We start from the raw sequence: 20,997 nt of genomic DNA, 5'->3' as shown, positions 1-20,997 counted from the left end.
GAGCTTTGTGTGATTATGAGAGAAAAGTGCCAGTCGTTATATGTCTTGCACACTGGTAATACCCACTTCCATTTAATCCCTTTCCGACATTACACGTAATAGTACACCGATGTCGGACTCCCTCCCTTTGATGTGGGCTCCAGCGCTGAGCCCACATCTTTCTCAGAACATGTCAGCTGACATTTGCCTCTAACAGCCGTGGGTGGAATTGTGATCCACCCACGGCTGTAAACTAGAGAAATGTTGCTGTCAATCTCTGCAGCGGAAATCCCACCCTTTGGTGACCCCGTCACATGATCGCGGGTCACCGATGGGTTGGCATGACAACCATAGGTCTCCAGCAGACCTCTATGGTTGTCACTGCCAGATTGCATAGCAAGTGAGCAATTCTGCTCATCACCTGTTTGTAGCAGAGCCGAATTATGGCAGCTTCTAGTCTCCCATGGAAAAAAATTGAAGCATGCCAAAAGTAAAAAAAAAATGTTTTCAAAAATATTTTAAAAAAAAAATTCTAAAAGTTCAAATCACCCTCCTTTTCTGCCCTATTCAAAATAAAACAATAAAAAAAATCAAACGTACACATATTGGGTATCGCCGCCTAGTGCAGTTGAAACGTTTTTTTTTGTTTGTTTTTTTTAAAGAACCTAGACATATTTGGCGTCTGCGAACTCTTAGGCTACTTTCACACATCAGATTTTCAGTGTCAGGCTAAATCCGGCGAATGTTGGAAAAACTGGATCCGGCGCAGATTTTGAAAAACTGATGCGACGGATCCGTTTTTTTGACGGATCCGGCTAGCCTATCTAGAGTATTGGATAAAAAAAAAATTGGACCATGCTCAGTTTAAAAAACCGGATCAGGCCGCCGCATACACTTTTTTCCGGATCCGGCACCTTCCGGCTCCCATAGGCTTTCATTGTAGCAAACAGCCAGAGACAAAAAACGTTGCAGTAGACGTTTTTTCCAGATGCCGAAATCGGAATTTTAGCCGGATCCAGAAAAAAACAGAAGGAACGCTGGGCCATGCAGCGCGATCCGGCGCTAATACAAGTCAATGGGGAAAAAAAAGGTTCCGGTTTTTATTTTTTCCGGTTCCAGTTTTTCTCTAAAGAGCTGGATTTAGCCTGAAACAAAAAGACGGATGTGTGAAAGTAGACTTAATGACCTGGAGATTCCAAATGGCAGGTCAGTTTTAGCATTTAGTGAACATGGTAATACAAAAATAAACACAACTGTGGGATGGCACTTTTTTGCAATTTCACCACACTTGGAATTTTGTTCCTGTTTTCCAGTACACGATATGCTAAAACCAATGGTGTCATTCAAAAGTACAACTGGGAAGAAGGGAAGCAAAAAATGAAAATGCAAAACCAAAAATACCACTGGTCCTTAAGCGGTTATAATAAGCTCTGGAGGCAGATCCTCAGGGAGATCAGTGTCTGAACCATAGATCTTAAGCGGTCATTTACATAAACGAAAATCAAGCATTTGTCTGGAATAAGCCAAAATATTACAGATATCAAGATATCACTTTATTCAGCTTCCTATGACTTACATGCCCAGACGGCTTAGGATGATTGATCCTACTGATAGATTCCCTTCAATTGTTAATACCTTTTAATTTAGCATGGAGCTTTAATTTGACAATTTTGCTTACCTGATGAATAATTTATCAGTTTCATTTTACCATATTACCAAACCTTTTATTTTGTATCTTCTAGATATCTTAGTAACAACTGTATCACGTACTTGCATCAAGGGGTTTTCAGTCACTTACATGAATTACGATGGCTGTGAGTCTTCAATGCATTTATATCATTTTTACACATATTTGGTTTCCTTTATCTGACTAGCATCTAGGATACATGGTTTGTAAAAATGTCTAAAAGTTAAGCTCAAAATATGATTCTGCGTGTGAATTATAGGGCAACTGAAAGTACAGGTGCTTCTCACAAAATTAGAATATCATCAAAAAGTTAATTTATTTCAGTTCTTCAATACAAAAAGTGAAACTCATATATTATATAGAGTCATTACACACAGAGTGATCTATTTCAAGTCTTTATTTCTGTTAATGTTGATGATTATGGTTTACAGCCAATGAAAACCTAAAAGTCATTATATCAGTAAATTAGAATACTTTCTAACACCAGCTTGAAAAATGATTTTAAAATCTGAAATGTTAGCCTACTGAAATGTGTGTTCAGTAAATGCACTCAATACTTGGCCGGGGATCCTTTTGCATCAATTACTGAATCAATGCAGCGTGGCATGGAGGCGATTAGCCTGTGGCACTGCTGAGGTGCTATGGAAGCCCAGGTTGCTTTGATAGCAGCCTTTATTTTCATCTTACTCTTGACAATAACCCATAGATTCTCTATGGGGCTAAGGTCAGTCAAGTTTGCTGGCCAATCAAGCACAGTGATACTGTTGTTTTTAAACCAGGTAATAGTACTTTTGGCAGTGTGGACAGGTACCAAGTCCTGCTGGAGAATATCTTGGATCTGCTATCTCTTGTTATTGACCCTGGACTGTGACCTGACTCACGCCTTAGTCTTTTTCCTTGGTTATCTACATCCTCTCTTGGTATTGACCCCGGAACGTCTCACTCTTCTGCCTCACAACCTGTTTGTGAGTAGTGACTATTAGGGTTGAGCGAAACGGGTCGTTCATTTTCATAAGTCGCCGACTTTTGGCAAAGTCGGCGTCTCATGAAACCCGATCCGATCCCAGTGTGGGTCGGCCACGTGGAACGCGAACTTGGCGCCAAAGTCGCGTTTCGAATGACGCCTTCCCCGCCATTTTTTTGAGCCAATTAATTGTGGGCAGCGTGATGACATAGGTTCCGGCTCCTGCGGCATCATAGTGCTATGTTACGTTTTCGGACGTAGTAATTTCCGGAGTCAAAAAATAACATATGCCTTGCACGGAGGAGAGAGAGAGAGAGAGAGAGAGAGAGAGAGAGAGAGAGAATAAAAAAAATAATTTCATTGACATACATTGGGTTTCGTGTTCCGGGTCCGGAACCCGACTTTACAGTAGAATCGGCCGATTCCATACGATCCGACATCCGAGAAGGTCGGGTTTCACAAAACCCACCTCGATCCTAAAAAAGCTAAGGTCGCTCAACCCTAGTGACTATGTTTGTGAGTAGTGACTAGCATCACACAACCTCAGAACTCCTGGATGTGTTAGTGTCAAGATTCTTTGAGATGCAGCTCTCAAGTATACCATCCACATCTACGTTAACATTTCACCACACTTCAAGCTCACTCCAAATTCACAGACAGAAGGAAGCTGTCACATCTTCCCTGGGACCAGCTCCTGCGACATCTGCTTCTGTCACTAGGTGATGTGCTAGTGATAAAAGAGACATTGGAACCAGACTCTCTGGATGGTGCAGGCACTTTTCAGCCTCTAAGATTAGGGTGGCTGGTGTTAGAGGCCAGGACTTCCCTGCTGTGTGGGATGTATCGCAGGCACTGTTTGTTGCTCTGGTCTCCCATTCAGGTCCGGCCGCTGGGTCTGCTGCTTAGTGCAGGCGTTGGTCCCAGCATCTTGCTCAGGCTCCTGTAATATATGTGGTTAATGGTGGCTCTCCAGCTAAAGTATATGGTAATCAGTGGTATACAGAGGCAGCCCCTCTCTCTGGAGTCTAAGTCCAGAAATCACCTTACTGAGCATGTCCATGATGTGGCGCCTTGTCATTGGTGCTCGGATGCTTTCTGCTCTGGTGATGTGGCAGCTCCTGACTGGCCCACGGGAGATGCCCCGTCCGACTGGGCATGAGTGTTTGGAGGCGGAGCCTGGCACATAAAGGGCTTTCAGCGAAGCACGCGGGCATGCTGGCATCACTTGTGTTTGGTTTGTGTGTATGGGTGGATACGTTACTGCTCTGTCCGTGTGTTTTGCACCATATCAGCTACCAGTGGGACATCAGTGATCTGTGTCAGAATGTGTTCAGAGCTGGCCCTACGCCATTAGAATTCCGGCTTCTCCGGAGAGGAGGTCTGCTGCGTGTTCTTGCTGACTGTGAGTTTTTTCTATCTGTTTCCATCCTGTGTGTATGCTATACTTCCCTGTGGGGTTAACAGGGTATTGCACCACAGAGAAGGTTCAACTCATGTGTTCTTTTGCAGTGATTCTAACGGGGTATTGCACAGTTCCTATTTCCCTGTACCCCTCGGTAGTTAGCTGAGCTGGTACTTTCTGTCCCTGTACATCTCGGTGGTTAGCTGAGTTGGTTTTCCTCTCCATGTGCATCTCTGAGTGGTATCTGGGTTTTGTTTTCTGCGCTCCATTCACACTGTGTGGAGTTAACTCAGTGTGTTTAAGGAGGAACGTTCGCTAGTTTTTCATCCATCTTTGTTCACACTAGCAGCAGTTTACTGCACGGTGGACCCCGGGTTGCGATTGCACCTTATTTGTTATTTATTTTTATTTGGTGCCATCTGCCAACCCTAACAGCTGGGACCTGCAGCACCATCCAGATTTGCAGTATGGGTGTATGTGCTGCCCAGCTGGAGTTATTCCTGCTCTCACATTTGGAGGCCACCACACCCGACTTAAGGTTTCAACTTACTGCTGGAAGCTGCCAGATATTGTATTGTGCTCCTCTGATTCAGTCCTGTTAGTTCAGCTCCAGTATAGTGTGTTGGTTTCCTGTTTTTGACTTCAGCAATGGCATTATTAGCAAGCATTTACCTAAACAGGACTGCCAAACAAATGGAAATTCACAGGAACAAAAATGCCAACTAGAAAAGTAAAAATAAAAAAAATGAACTGCAAAAAGCAACTTGGGCAAAATGACCTGAAATAACCACCCAAATGGCCTTATGTAAGCTTCTTGCTTGTTGGTTGAAGCTGTGTGAAAATTAAAATTAAAGTAATTTCAGGTAACTTTTTAGAATAAACTGTGTCATGACATAAAGAATAGCAGTTTCTTTGAATGTTATGACTTGTATTCTGCATGTTTCACTCTTGTTGTTCTATCTCCCTGAGGGCTCATTCACAAGTCAGTTTTTCTCATACAAGTGCTTGCTGTTTTTCATGGATAACACTCTTACCTAGGATAGTCTATGGGGTAGTTCACATGTCCAATTGTGTGGCCCACACAAAACCACGTAGACTATCCAATATCAATCCAAGTATTGGATCATACTAGCCAATGCAAGTCTTTAGGTCCATGATAAAATTTGACAGCACTCGGATGCCATTTGTGATTTGTCCGTTTTTCATGGTCTGTTTGATATGAGAAGCATGATAAACCTCCATCTGATCATTTTTTCAAGAGAAAAACTAATGATACTGACCAAATTCTAATGGTAAAAGCTGACTCAGACTGAAGCAGAAGCAGCATGTAGGACATTACACAAAAGAACTGGGCTGTGTAGCTGTGAATCCAGCGAAGTATCAAATGTAACTTGGTAGAAGCTACAGCACAATCTGCTTGACTCTAATTGTGCTGGGTGCTCGTAGAAAACATAATGGAAACTTACATATTCCATTGACTTTAATCTATACAGTTTACACTTTAGGGCTAAATTCATCATTAGCTTTTTTTAAGTCATTTTTCTTTTTTTAACCCCTTCACCCCCAAGGGTGGTTTGCACGTTAATGACCGGGCCAATTTTTACAATTCTGACCACTGTCCCTTTATGAGGTTATAACTCTGGAACGCTTCAACGGATCTTGGCGATTCAGACATTGTTTTCTCGTGACATATTGTACTTCATGATAGTGGTAAAATTTCTTTGATATAACTTGCGTTTACTTGTGAAAAAAACGAATATTTGGCGAAAATTTTGAAAATTTCGCAATTTTCCAACTTTGAATTTTTATGCCCTTAAATCACAGACATATGTCACGCAAAATACTTAATAAGTAACATTTCCCACATGTCTACTTTACATAAGCACAATTTTGGAAACAAAATTTTTTTTTGTGACGGAGTTATAAGGGTTAAAAGTTGACCAGCAATTTCTCATTTTTACAACACCATTTTTTTTTAGGGACCACATCTCATTTGAAGTAATTTTGAGGGGTCTATATGATAGAAAATACCCAAGTGTGACACCATTCTAAAAACTGCACCCCTCAAGGTACTCAAAACCACTTTCAAAAAGTTTATTAACCCTTCAGGTGTTTCACAGGAATTTTTGGAATGTTTAAATAAAAATAAACATTTAACTTTTTTTCACACAAAATTTATTTCAGCTCCAATTTGTTTTATTTTACCAAGGGTAACAGGAGAAAATAGACCCCAAAATTTGTTGTACAATTTGTCCTGAGTACGCTGATACCCCATATGTGGGGGTAAACCACTGTTTGGGCGCATGGCAGAGCTCGGAAGGAAAGGAGCGCCATTTGACTTTTCAATGCAAAATTGACTGGAATTGAGATGGGACGCCATGTTGCATTTGGAGAGCCCCTGATGTGCCTAAACACTGAAACCCCCCACAAGTGACACCATTTTGGAAAGTAGACCCCCTAAGGATCTTATCTAGATGTGTGGTGAGCACTTTGACCCAACAAGTGCTTCACAGAAGTTTATAATGCAGAGCCGTAAAAATAAAAAATCATATTTTTTCACAAAAATGATCTTTTTGCCCCCAATTTTTTATTTTCCCAAGGGTAAGAGAAGAAATTGGACCCGAAAAATTGTTGTGCAATTTGTCCTGAGTACGCTGATACCCCATATGTGGGTGTAAACCATTGTTTGGGCGCAGGGCAGAGCTCGGAAGGGAAGGAGCGCCATTTGACTTTTCAATGCAAAATTGACTGGAATTGAGATGGGACGCCATGATGCGTTTGGAGAGCCCCTGATGTGCCTAAACATTGAAACCCTGTACAAGTGACACCATTTTGGAAAGTAGACCCCTTAAGGAACTTATCTAGATGTGTGTTGAGCACTTTGACCCAACAAGTGCTTCACAGAAGTTTATAATGCAGAGCCGTAAAAATAAAAAATCATATTTGTTCACAAAAATGATCTTTTTGCCCCCATTTTTTTATTTCCCCAAGGGTAAGAGAAGAAATTAGACCACAAAAGTTGTTGTGCAATTTGTCCTGAGTACGACGATACCCCATATGTGGGGGTAAACCACTGTTTGGGCGCATAGCAGAGCTCGGAAGGGAAGGAGCGCTATTTTACTTTTCAATGCAAAATTGACTGGAATTAAGATGGGATGCCATGTTGCGTTTGGAGAGCCCCTGATGTGCCTAAACATTAAAAAACCCCACAAGTGACACCATTTTGGAAAGTAGACCCCCTAAGGAACTTATCTAGATGTGTTTTGAGAGCTTTGAACCCCCAAGTGTTTCACTACAGTTTATAACGCAGAGCCGTGAAAATAAAAATTCTTTTTTTTTCACAAAAATGATTTTTAGCCCCCAGTTTTGTATTTTCACAAGGGTATCAGGATAAATTGGACCCCAAAAGTTGTTGTCCAATTTGTCCTGAGTACGCTGATACCCCATATGTGGGGGGGAACCACTGTTTGGGCGCATGACAGAGCTCGGAAGGGAAGGAGCGCCATTTGGAATGCAGACTTAAATGGATTGGTCTGCTGGCGTCACGTTGCATTTGCAGAGCCTCTGATGTACCCAAACAGTACAAACCCCCCACAAGTGACCCCATATTGGAAACTAGACCCCCCAAGGAACTTATCTAGATGTGTTGTGAGAACTTTGAACCCCCAAGTGTTTCACTACAGTTTATAACGCAGAGCCGTGAAAATAAAAATTCTTTTTTTTTTCACAAAAATGATTTTTAGCCCCCAGTTTTGTATTTTCACAAGGGTATCAGGATAAATTGGACCCCAAAAGTTGTTATCCAATTTGTCCTGAGTACGCTGATACCCCATATGTGGGGGGGAACCACTGTTTGGGCGCATGACAGAGCTCGGAAAGGAAGGAGCGCCATTTGGAATGCAGACTTAAATGGATTGGTCTGCAGGCGTCACGTTGCATTTGCAGAGCCCCTGATGTACCCAAACAGTACAAACCCCCCACAAGTGACCCCATATCGGAAACTAGACCCCCCAAGGAACTTATCTAGATGTGTTGTGAGAACTTTGAACCCCCAAGTGTTTCACTACAGTTTACAACGCAGAGCCGTGAAAATAAAAAATCCTTTTTTTCCCACAAAACTTATTTTTTGGCCCCCAGTTTTGTATTTTCCCAAGGGTAGCAGGAGAACTTGGACCCCAAAAGATGATGTCCAATTTGTCCTGAGTACGCTGATACCCCATATGTTGGGGTAAACCCCTGTTTGGGCACACGGGAGAGCTCTGAAGGGAAGGAGCACTGTTTTCCTTTTTCAACGCAGACATGGCTGGAATTCAGATCGGATACCATGTCCCGTTTGGAGAGCCCCTGATGTGCCTAAACAGTGGAAACCCCCCAATTATAACTGAAACCCTAATCCAAACACACCCCTTACCCTAATCCCAACAGTAACCCTAACCACTCCTCTAACCCAGACACACCCAACCCTATTCCCAACCGTAAATGTAATCCAAACCCTAACCCTATCTTTAGCCCCAACTCTAACTGTAGCCCCAACCCTAGCCCCAACCCTAGCCCTAACCCTAGCCCTAACCCGAGCAATAACCCTAGCCCTATCACTAGCCCTATCACTAGCCCTAACCCTAGCCCTAACCCTAGCCCCAACCCTAGCCCCAACCCTAGCCCTAACCCTAGCCCTAACCCTAGCCCTAGCCCCAACCCTAGCCCCAACCCTAACCCTAGCCCTAACCCTTGCCCTAACCCTAACCCTAGCCCTAACCCTAGCTCTAACCCTAGCCCTAACTCTAGTCCTAACTCTAGTCCTAACGCTAGCCCTAACCCTAACCCTAATGGGAAAATGGAAATAAATACATTTTTTTATTTTTCCCTAACTAAGGGGGTGATGAAGGGGGGTTTGATTTACTTTTATAGCGGGTTTTTTAGCGGATTTTTATGATTGGCAGCCGTCACACACTGAAAGACGCTTTTCATTGCAAAAAATATTTTTTGCATTACCACATTTTGAGAGCTGTAATTTTTCCATATTTGAGTCCACAGAGTCATGTGAGATCTTGTTTTTTGTGGGATGAGTTGACGTTTTTATTGGTAACATTTTTGGACACATGACATTTTTTGATCGCTTTTTATTCCGATTTTTGTGAGGCAGAGTGATCAAAAACCAGCTATTCATGAATTTCTTTTGGGGGAGGCGTTTATACCGTTCCGCGTTTGGTAAAATTGATAAAGCAGTTTTATTCGTCGGGTCAGTACGATTACAGCGATATCTCATTTATATCATTTTTTTAATGTTTTGGCGCTTTTATACGATAAAAACTATTTTATAGAAAAAATAATTATTTTGGTATTGCTTTATTCTCAGGACTATAACTTTTTTATTTTTTTGCTGATGATGCTGTATGGCAGCTCGTTTTTTGCGGGACAAGATGACGTTTTCAGCGGTACCATGGTTATTTATATCAGTCTTTTTGATCGCGTGTTATTCCACTTTATGTTTGGCGGTATGATAATAAAGCGTTGTTTTTTGTCTCGTTTTTTTTTTTTTTTTTTCTTACGGTGTTTACTGAAGGGGTTAACTAGTGGGGCAGTTTTACAGGTTGGGTCGTTACGGACGCGGCGATACTAAATATGTGTACTTTTATTCTTTTTTTTATTTTATTTAGCAAAAGAAATGTATTTATGGGAATAATATTTTTTTTTTTTTTCTTTATTTAGGATATTTTTTTTATTTATTTTTTTACACATGTGGGGAATTTTTTTTTTTTACTTTTTTACTTTGTCCCAGGGGGGACATCACAGATCATTGATCTGGCAGTGTGCACAGCACTCTGCCAGATCTGCGATCTGCTGTGCAGGGCTGCAGGCTTACCAAGTGTCTGCTCTGAGCAGACACTCGGTAAGCCACCTCCCTCCCTGCAGGACCCGGATGCCGCGGCCGTCTTGGATCCGGGACCTGCGGCGAGGAGGGAGGTAGGAGACCCTCGGAGCAACGCGATCACATCGCGTTGCTCCGGGGGTCTCAGGGGAGCCCCCTCCCTGCGCGATGCTTCCCTATACCGCCGGTACACCGCGATCATGTTTGATCGCGGTGTGCCGGGGGTTAATGTGCCGGGGGCGGTCCGTGACCGCTCCTGGCACATAGTGCCGGATGTCAGCTGCGATATGCAGCTGACACCCGGCCGTGATCGGCCGCGCTCCCCCCGTGAGCGCCGCTGATCGGTGATGACGTACTATCCCGTCGGTGGTCATACGGGCCCACCCCACCTCGACGGGATAGTACGTCAGATGTCAGGAAGGGGTTAACTTGCTATTTTCTCTGACAATTTTTGCATCCAATTCATCAAAACGGCACATTCGCGACTCATGAATTTTGTCCATTGCACAAAATTTTTTCCGTCTTTTAACGGTTTTGTAACTTTTTAGAAGGAAAAGTCGCACATTTCGCACAATGGCGTATAGAAAATCATTTAAGGGGGACTATAGTAGAGTTGTGCTAAATTTTGCAACTTTTTAAAAGTCACGTTTCACGAATCTGTCTAAAACATCTGGAAAAGTCACGTTGACTAAAAAATCTGAAAACTAATTAAGCCATAAAAAAAACAGCTTGAAAAAAGGCGCAAAATTGTTTGATAGATTTGTTGGATATTTAAGTGTCACTCAATGAGAAGCATTCACGCCTAAAAATCTTTGTCGGAAATGAACTGATGAAGAGGCTTCATTGTTCTGCCCATCAAGCGGAAACTGAGACAAAGCTTAATCCTTTCTTCCTTCTTAGATCCGCCATCGGTGCAGCATTAGAGCACCTTATATAAACTCTTCATAGTTGATTCCACCAAAATTGGCAAGTTCTACCAACATTTATCTAATGTGTGCATAATGTGGACCTAAAGCAAACTGTTATAATTTTCAATCCGTAAAATTTCATCAATGAGTGAAAAAAAGGAGCAAAATAATGTAAAGCCCAACACTTTGAGAAACAGAGATTTTTATGAGTATTCCGTTCTAGAAATCATTAAAGTCCACAATGACCATTGATGAGAAATATATGGCTCTTATGTAGGTTCGTTTACAGCTTCATAATCCAAACTATTATATTCTGTAAAGATATTTTTGCTGTTGCTAGAAGTGATCTATACATTAACCAGCATTTTCCTGTGCCTCCTTACATACATATCTGCAGGATTCTGGATGAAAATCCCATTGTACAGATCACGTCGGAGTTATTTATTGGGCTGCAGTCACTGTTTTTTTTGTAAGTATTTTGTCTTTTATTATTGGGGAAAGAAAACCAACCAGGCTCTGCTGCAACATGGGTCACCAGGCTGCAAGTCATTGTAACCTAGGTTTTGATACACCACGACTTAAGTATTTCACTATAAAATGTCGGATTTTTGACAGAGGTTTCTTGGTCACCTGTCACTTTTTTTCTCCATAGTGAAACACTGTGATTACATTAGTGCAATAACCCTGTTTTATGTTTTTTATTAAAGATTACTAAAAATCTAAGATTAATAAGATCTCATATTGACCAAAAATAGTCACAAAAATGAAATATATTTTGACACATGCCAAATTTTTATTCTGCCTCATCTTCTATTAACACCCAGTTGGCCTACACAAATGCGTGATATCTCAGTAGTTTATGGAGGAATAAGTAAATCCAAAATATCTCTTGGCAAACTTTCGTGACTCCTATACGACTCCTGAATGAAAGGAACGTTGTAAAAGCTCATCTGCACCCGAGAGAAAGTATTTGTGGAGTCTGAAAAGTCTCCATTTTTCCTGCTGCCTCCTGGATCTTGCGGAAAAGTTAAATATAATTGATCAGCCGTTGAAGGGGTAATCCCATCTCCAAGATCCTTCCCCAATATGTAGTAGGTGTAATAATAATAATATTAGCAAATCCCTCCAATTAGAAATGTAGTATAGTTCTTCTGATTTGCTATGTCGCTTACCCCATGTGCTGGGCATTGCATTAGCTTAGGTATCCATGGTTACAACCAAAAACAACTATGTTACTGTCACTATGTGAGTGGCCATAACCATGGATACCTGAGCTTCTGTAATGCCCTGTACATGGGGTAATCGACATAGCTAATCAGAAGAACTATACTACATTTCTTACTGATATTATTATTATTCCTACTATATATTGGCATAAGGTCTTGGAGATGGGAATACCCCTTTAAAGAAACTAGACAATATCTGAATTCACCAGTACTACAAAACTACGAAAAGAATTGTAAGACCTCAAAATGCTCTTGTCCAAGGCTGTTATTTTAATTGTCAGGATATGTGTCCTGGAATATATTCCTTCAACACTGCATATACATTATAAGGAAAATTGCAAGTAGAGTTGTCCATCAATGAGAACACGGAGAAAATCATCCTCCTTTATTGTGTTGCAGTGGAAATATTAATTAGAATAATAATATATTGTTTGAGTAATAAATAAAGTTTATTTCTTAAATAGTTTTTGACTCTAGATGGTTTGCTATATTTTTGTAGGTCAATGATTAATAACTCTCTGCAAGCTCTTCCTGAAAAGTTATGTGCCCACATGCCACTAATTAACTGGATGTAAGTAACATTTCTATTCAAATATATAATAAAATCTATAGCTTGATACAGTTTGTACCGTTATGAACAATATATATACAATACTGTGCAAAAGTCAAGTGTAGAAAAAATGCTGCAAAGTAAGAATGCTTTCAGAAGTAGAAAGTCATTTATTTTTATGAGTTAAAAAAATGAAAAGTAAATGAACAAAAAAGAAATCTAAATAAAATCAATATTTGGCGTGACAATACTTTGCCTTCAAAACAGTATCAATTCTTCTAGGTTCACTTACACACTTTGTGATGAAATTTGGTAAGGAGATTGTCCTAAACATCTTGGAAAACTTACCACTGATCTTCTGTGGTTGCAAATTAACGCAAATACTTCTGTCTCTTCATGAAGTGCTTGATTGACCCGATGAGGTTGAGACTAAGGATCTGTGGGGGCCATATCATCTCTTCCAGGACCTGTAATTCTTCTTTATGCTAATGATGTTACATAATGGGATTGGTTGTATGTCTTGGGGTCGTTGTCTAGCTGCACAGTAAATTTGGAGCCAATCAGATTCAGCCCTGATGCTATTGCCTGATGGATAAGTATGTGCCTGTATTTCTGAGCATTGAGGACACCATTATTGTTGATCAAATTCCCAACTCCATTTGCTGAATTGCAGCCCCAAACTTGGAAGGACCCTCCACCATGCTTCACTGTGGACCCTCCACCATGCTTCACTGCTACCTTATTGTACTGTTGCCAGTCCTTCAGTGAACAAACTACTTTCAGTTGCAGCCAAATATTTTGTATTTTGACTCATCAGGCCAGAGCTCCTGCTGCCACTCTTCTGCACTCCAGTTCCTATGTTTTTGTAGATAATTAAGTAGTTTGGTCTCGTTTCCATGTTGAAAGTATATTTTTTAGCCTCAGTTCTTCCATGAAAACCATTTCTGGCCAGACTTCTTCAAACACTAGATGGGCATATCTGGTTCCCACTTGTTGTTGCCAGTTCTAAGCTGATGAAAGTGAAGGACATTTTCAAATTTTGAAGGGAAGCAAGGAAAATGTTTCTTTCGTCTGCTGCACTAAGTTTTCTTGGCCGACCACTGCATCTGCGTTTCTCAATGTTGCCCATTTCGTGAAGAATGATACCAAACATACAGCCAATATCATTAAGAACTATCTTCAGTATCAAGAAGAACAAGAAGTCCTACAAGTGCTGATATGGCCACACAGAGCCTTGATCTCAACATTATCGAGTCTGTCTGGGATTACATGAACAAAAATAAGGATTTGCACAAGCCTATATGCACAGAAGAATTGTAGTTAGTCCTCCGAGATGTTTGGAACAACCACCCTACGGAGTTTCTTTAAAAACTGTACAAATGTATATGTTTATGGGTGTGTGTGAAATATTGCCCTAACTCGGATATCAGCACTCTGAGTGCAGTGCGATTCCCGTTGATGTCGGCAGCATCGGAGATGGAGAAATACAGTTTTCCATCTTTTCCGCAACTGTGCTCTGATCCTCTCTCAAGCGAGAGGATCGGAGCACAGATTACTGACACTTGGCTCCCGATCACAGCAGAGCAGGCGCCGAGTGTCATTAGCAATTCAAACTTGATGGTCTCGCATCGGATGCCATACGCTAGTGGGCTCCCCGGCCTTAGTAACGTGCTGACGAGATGCTCCTCCCAATTCTCTCAATTTTCAGTGAAAAACTGAGAAAGCAGAAAGAAAAGCTCGTTGTCACCTGACTGTAATATTGAAAATCGCATATGAATGAAATGGGTATGTGATGATTGCAGGGCTGAATCCTGACAGTGAGGATATTACATGTTGATAGGATAAGCATGCCACAGGGCATCATTTTATAATTAAAGGGTGCATCCAGGTTTGAGATGAAAGTCTGCAGTCACGATAGGTGGTAGCAGGCTTCTGAATTCTCACATCGCATGCACTGCTCACTTTTAGGACTCTCCCTTACACAAGTATGAGATTTGTATACTTCTGGCCACATTCCGACTAGATTTATCCTTCCTCGCTCAATTCATTTTTATTCAGTGAGGCCACGCATGCCTAGATGCACGTGACCGCATGTACAGCATATAGGAGCCATTCCTCACAAAGCCACAAAGGCTATATAATATACATTAAAGGGAACCTATAATTTACCCAAATGCTCTTAATAGGCGGCACCTCTATAAATGAAAGCCAAAGAATAAAGTTAATTTCCTTCCAGTACCCGGGCTTTCTACAACTTTAGAACACTATTAGCCTACAGATTAGACCCAAGTCTGCAGGTTAATAACATTAAGAACATAACAGGTTTTAGCTTACAGCTTTTAAATACGATACATAAGATGTTGGAGTTAAGACAATGCAAACCTAGTGCTATTTAGCAAACAACAATTGTAGAGTTTTACATTTTTTTTTTATGTGCAGTGATTTTGAAGGGAACAGAATTGGGTCACTGAGTAATTCAAGCTTTGTCACGTGTGATGAGCTCACTGTCTTGTAAGTGTCTTTTATCTTTATTACACAAATTTGTTGCATTGTTCATGCATATTTTATACGAAGTTAGGACGGCAGGGGGACAGTGATGATAATGTCTGTAAAAAGCTGCAGAATATGATGGCGCTATATAAGCAAAGCATAATAAAAAAAAATCTAAATCAGTACACATTTTTTCATTCCCCCAAATAGTTAGAAATATGAGTTCTAGCTCATTATGGACTCAGTACATAGATTCATTAGGGTCAGCCTACACTACTGAGAAGAAACAGGTTAATTGGGAAGAGTTCTGCAATAAACAGAAAATGGGCAGAATAAAAAAGTTGCGGCTGAGTGTAAATTCTGAGACCGAGTTAGAATACATGTGGGTGAAAGCTTCACAGAGTCAAAATGTTATGCATGTACCGCACTCACACATGGGTAAAGGGAGTAAGAAAGACTTACTACTGAGAAAGGCCGAACCCACACCCGACTAGTCCCTGTACAGACTAGGAAATACCTAGCAGCACAACTAAAAACACCAAAACTAGAATAACCTCCCTGAAAACTAACAGGGGTAAAAATGATGATGGAAAGGTACACAAACAGACACAGGAAGAATATAAGTGGTGTTAGTCTAGCAGGAAAAGATCCCTTCGCTAAAGTGCTGGAACTCCTTACCAAAAATCCCTCTTGAAGTATAGCCAGCAAGGAAGTACAGTGAAGGGATATTATATATATATATATATATATATATATATCTACTATATAATTGTCTAAGGGTCACTTCCGTCTTTCTGTCCTTCTGTCTTTCTGTCTGTCATGGATATTCATTGGCCGCGGCCTCTGTCTGTCATGGAATCCAAGTCGCTGATTGGTCGTGGCAAAACACCCATGACCATTGCCATGACCAATCAGCGACGCGCACAGTCCGGAAGAAAATGGCCGCTCCTTACTCCCCGCACTCAGTGCCCAGCGCCCGCATACTCCCCTCCAGTCACCGCTCACACAGGGTTAATGCCAGCGGTAACGGACCACGTTATGCCACGGGTAACGCGCTCCGTAACCGCTGCTATTAACCCTGTGTGTCCCCAATTTTTTACTATTGATGCTGCCTATGCAGCATCAATAGTAAAAAAATGTAATGTTAAAAATAATAAAAAAGCAAAAAACCTGCTATACTCACCCTCCGTAGTCCGCCGAGCCGCTCGTGCCGGCCGCCATCTTCCGTTCCCGGCGATGCATTGCAAAATTACCCAGAAGACTTAGCGGTCTCGTGAGACCGCTAAGTCATCTGGGTAATTTCACAATGCATCCTGGGAACAGAAGATGGCGAGCGGCTCGGCGGAGCTTCGGTGGATCCCAAGCGTCGGTAACCGCTTCCTGGATCCAGGCGCCAACGGAAGGTGAGTATATAACAATTTTTTATTTTAATTCTTTTTTTTAACAAGGATATCATGCCCACATTGCTATATACAACGTGGGCTGCGCAATATACAACGTGGGCTGCGCAATATACAACGTGGGCTGTGCAATATACAACGTGGGTGCGCAATATACAACGTGGGCTGCGCAATATACAATGGGGCTGCGCAATATACTACGTGGGCTGCGTAATATACAACGTGGGTGCGCAATATACAATGTGGGCTGCGCAATATACAATGTGGGCTGCGCAATATACAATGGGGCTGCGCAATATACTATGTGGACTGCGTAATATACAACGTCGGTGCGCAATATACAACGTGGGCTGCGTAATAGACAACATGGGCTGCGCAATATACTACGTGGGCTGTGCAATATACTACGTGGGCTGTGCAATATACAACGTGGGCTGCGCAATATACTACGTGGGCTGCGCAATATACAACGTGGGCTGCGCAATATACAACGTGGGCTGCGCAATATACAACGTGGGTGCGCAATATACAAAGTGGGCTGCGCAATATACAATGGGGCTGCGCAATATACAACGTGGGCTGCGCAATATACAATGTGGGTGCGCAATATACAATGTGGACTGCGTAATATACAACGTGGGTGCGCAATATACAATGTGGGCTGCGTAATAGACAATGTGGGCTGCGCAATATACTACATAAGCTGTGCAATATACTACGTGGGCTGTGCAATATACAATGTGGGCTGCGCAATATACTACGTGGGCTGTGCAATATACTACGTGGGCTGCGCAATATACAACGTGGGCTGTGCAATATACAACGTGGGCTGCGCAATATACAACGTGGGCTGCCCAATATACAACGTGGGCTGCGCAATATACTATGTGGGCTGCGCAATATACAACATGGGCTGCGCAATATACAACGTGGGCTGCGCAATGTACAACGTGGGCTGCGCAATGTACTACGTGGGCTGCGCCATGTACTACGTGGGCTGCGCCATGTACTACGTGGGCTGCGCCATGTACTACGTGGGCTGCGCCATGTACTACATGGGCTGCGCAATGTACTACGTGGGCTGCGCAATGTACTGCGTGGGCTGGGCAATGTACTGCGTGGGCTGCGCAATGTACTGCGTGGGCTGCGTAATGTACTGCGTGGGCTGCGCAATGTACTGCGTGGGCTGTGCAATGTACTGCGTGGGCTGCGCAATGTACTGCGTGGCTGTGCAATATACTATGTGGGCTGTGCTACACACTACGCATACATATAGAATACATAGAATACTCGATGCGTTAGAATCGGGCCACCATCTAGTATATATATATAGCCCCCCGAAGGTGATGGGGCAAACCAAAATGGGAAAATGGAAACCACTTGGAGAGGAGCAAACCAAGAAGGGATAATAAATACAAAAGGAACAAACAGCATTCATACAAGAAAGGAAAAGAGCAATAGCTCAACAAACAGAGGAAACAACCACAAAGCAACAGGTTACTGGATCGAATCCCCAAAACGAGCCGTGAAAAAAAAGTGCAAGAAAAGTGGCAAGAGTTTGCAGTAATGCAATCTTGAGTTCTGGTCACAAAGCCTCCAGATAGGCCAATTACATATTGTTAATCTCAGAGACAGGCAGTAAAAAAGACCGAAAGACTAATTTGAGCAATAGGAAAAGGGTCAGCAACAGGGAGCATCTGGTGTACTAATAGTATATTTTTACTAAAAGATAGCAGAGACTGTGCTGATCCAGTTTATTTGAAGGAGTGTATGCCATTCTTTAAATAGGTTATCCTCTTTAGACAATACAAAGGATTGTGCAAAATAATAATAGCTATGCTGCAACACCACACATAACCTGTAGACAGCTGAAGCTTTATCTTTAGAAACCCAGCATGCTTTTCTAAGTCTGGACAAATCCACTGAGTCTGAAAAAAAAGGTGCTTTATGGCTGCGTAAATCCTTAACTTTCTGGTAGAAATCCTTTTGCTGTTTTAGAGAAATTGCTATGCTCACATGGTGAGGTGGATTCTCCAAGTCCTTGTGGGCATCAATACAGCATCCAGATGAGGCACATGGGAGACATATAGCAAAGGTCCTGGAGACCACAAGTGGATGGGAGACTGAGGACTAGAAGCGGCAGCAGACAGGAGATGTCCTTGAGATTGTAGACAGGTTGCAGAAATATTGAAAGCCCCAAGCAGACAGGATACGTTCTGGAGACCGTAAACAGATTGCAGAGATACTGAAGGCTGCAGGCGGACAGGAGACTGGAACACTAAAGTCTTAATACCAAGACACAGTGTCTTAATACCAAGACACTGAAGCATGAGTGACCTAGACATAAGAGGCAGGCAGAAAGCGTGGAGTAGCGAGAGAGGCAGTAGAGCTGGAAGTGCGGGGCCCACCCAATACACTTGCAGCTCATTAGCATACAATTTCAACTACGGATTCCTCTAAAACAGCAAAACGGATTTCTTCAAGAAAGGTAAGGATTTAATAAGCATTAAAGCACCTCTACATACATGCCAATAGTTTGGGGCATAAAATCCTGATGACAGGTTCCCTTTAAAGAGGTTGTCCTCTACATTAGCCATCTCCTGATAGTGGCGGCAGCCGCAGGGTACTGCACATCCACCTCCTATTGATTTGAATAGGAAGTGGATGTGCAGTACCAAGCCTCGACCAAAGCCAGAAGACGGAGCAGCTCTGCAAGTGAGTATTTTTGGCCATGACGCTGATAACAGCTGATCGGAGGGGGTGCTGGGTGTCGGACCCCCTCCGATCAGACATTGATGACCTATCCTAAGTATAGATCATCAATGTAAATGTAATGGACAACTTTAAGTGATAATCCTGCAATACACCTTTAACACTGACATAAACAAATGAATATTTTCTACAGCCAATACAAAATAAATAAGATAGATAGTAATAATATATTATTTATATCAATATATTTAAAGGTGGCAGCTGAAACTGTTGCATCAGCAGTTTGTTGGTTTCTTGCTGGGATTACTTTTGTATATTGGCCTTGTAGTGCACTGGTAGCAGTGAATAGGCAGTGACCCACAAAGTTCAAACATAAAAGTCTCTTTAATAAGTTGTCTTCACACAGAAAGAGTGCCAATCTACACAAATGCATATAACTTGAGTGCATATGACTTCAGTGTTCAATTCACACCAGTTCATAACAGTATCCTTTGTATTGCAGTCACTACACACGCTAGTCCTCCTCTGACTAGTTCTGTGGGTGTCCTGCACCGCTGTATCGCAGTCTCTACTCACAGCCATACACAGACCTTGACATCCTCCTGTCTCCAGCTGTGACACATGCCAGTCCTTCCTTCGGGCACAGGACAGTCTACCTCTGGTTCACCTCCGGGCACAATACCTGTCCACATCTGTGACCAGTCATCATGGACAGGAGCACCACTGTGTATGCTGTGGGTTGTCAGGCCTCACTCTGGCCCTGACACACCTGAGACTCCTCAGACCTAACTCTCTATACTACAGGGCTTTTAACAAATGTAATCACAGCTACACCTGTGACTACAACGCCCCCTCATGGCCTCACTACACCTGGGCATCCTGGGTAGCACAAACAGCGCCCCTAGCTGTAACAGGGGTCACTGCCTCACAGCCTTTACCAGGTGCTTAATCAGGTCCTCCATGGCTTCAGACTGAAGTTGCAAAGCTATCGATGCCTTCACTCAGAACCTACACTGTAATTACCTGTGCTCCTTGGGATTAGCTGCCCTCATTCAAAGCACCAATTATAAGGGATCAGCTCTATGGTAGATGCTGGTGCACGCACAAGGATCCAGTTCTTTGATTCAAAACAGGTGAATGGTTTACTAAATGAGTATAAACTATCTAGGTTAACAAAGCAGAGCATTTTCCAACATAAAGAGATAACATAAAAGTAAATAGTCCATTTAGAGGTGCAGAATCACCTGTTCAGACACACTCACTGCTTGTCAGGATCTCACTAACACCAACTTAGGTGTTTCCACCTCTACTCCCAGCTAAACTGCCTTACATAGCCCGTTCCACATCCTGGAACTGGTGGTAAGGGAACAGTCAGTCCCAACCAGCTCTATGGTCCTTCCTAACGCCTACGCCTAGACCCAAACTCCGTGCCCATTAAAAACACCTCTCCGCATTAAACATGCTGGAGCCTGCTTCTCTGGGTTCTACATTACCGAGGCTTGGTACCTTGATGACACGCAAACTCCTGTCCAGGACCTTTCCAGATGCCAACTTACAATACATATACATTATTATTATTATACATTATGTGCTACATAACTATTGTATGCTTTCTTTACTATAAGCATATGTTTTCTCCTTAGGTTTCTTCGTGGAAACAGAATCAAATTGGTAAAAGAAAATATCTTTTCATCTTTGAGGAGTTTAGCAGAAATGTAAGAAATCCATCCACTATGAACATACAACTTATTGTGAAAAGTACATTCCACTATGGCCATAAAATATCTCACAAATTTAGATAAACAGGGAA

The 20,997-nt window shown here is 42.2% G+C and overlaps 1 protein-coding gene across 1 annotated transcript in view; it reads left to right on the top strand.

Moving 5' to 3' along the window:
- Window positions 1-20,997, top strand: part of RXFP2 (relaxin family peptide receptor 2) — a 347,803-nt gene that overhangs the window by 263,734 nt on the left and 63,072 nt on the right. Inside the window, exons 7-11 of the mRNA XM_077298262.1 lie at window positions 1,722-1,793; window positions 11,207-11,278; window positions 12,535-12,606; window positions 15,025-15,096; window positions 20,831-20,902. Of these exons, the coding sequence (XP_077154377.1) occupies window positions 1,722-1,793; window positions 11,207-11,278; window positions 12,535-12,606; window positions 15,025-15,096; window positions 20,831-20,902 (360 nt within the window). The remainder of the gene's footprint in view (window positions 1-1,721; window positions 1,794-11,206; window positions 11,279-12,534; window positions 12,607-15,024; window positions 15,097-20,830; window positions 20,903-20,997) is intronic.

Source organism: Ranitomeya variabilis, chromosome 3, assembly GCF_051348905.1.
Source record: "Ranitomeya variabilis isolate aRanVar5 chromosome 3, aRanVar5.hap1, whole genome shotgun sequence".
Lineage (NCBI taxonomy): Eukaryota > Metazoa > Chordata > Amphibia > Anura > Dendrobatidae > Ranitomeya > Ranitomeya variabilis.
This window is presented reverse-complemented; position numbering and strand designations above follow the sequence as displayed.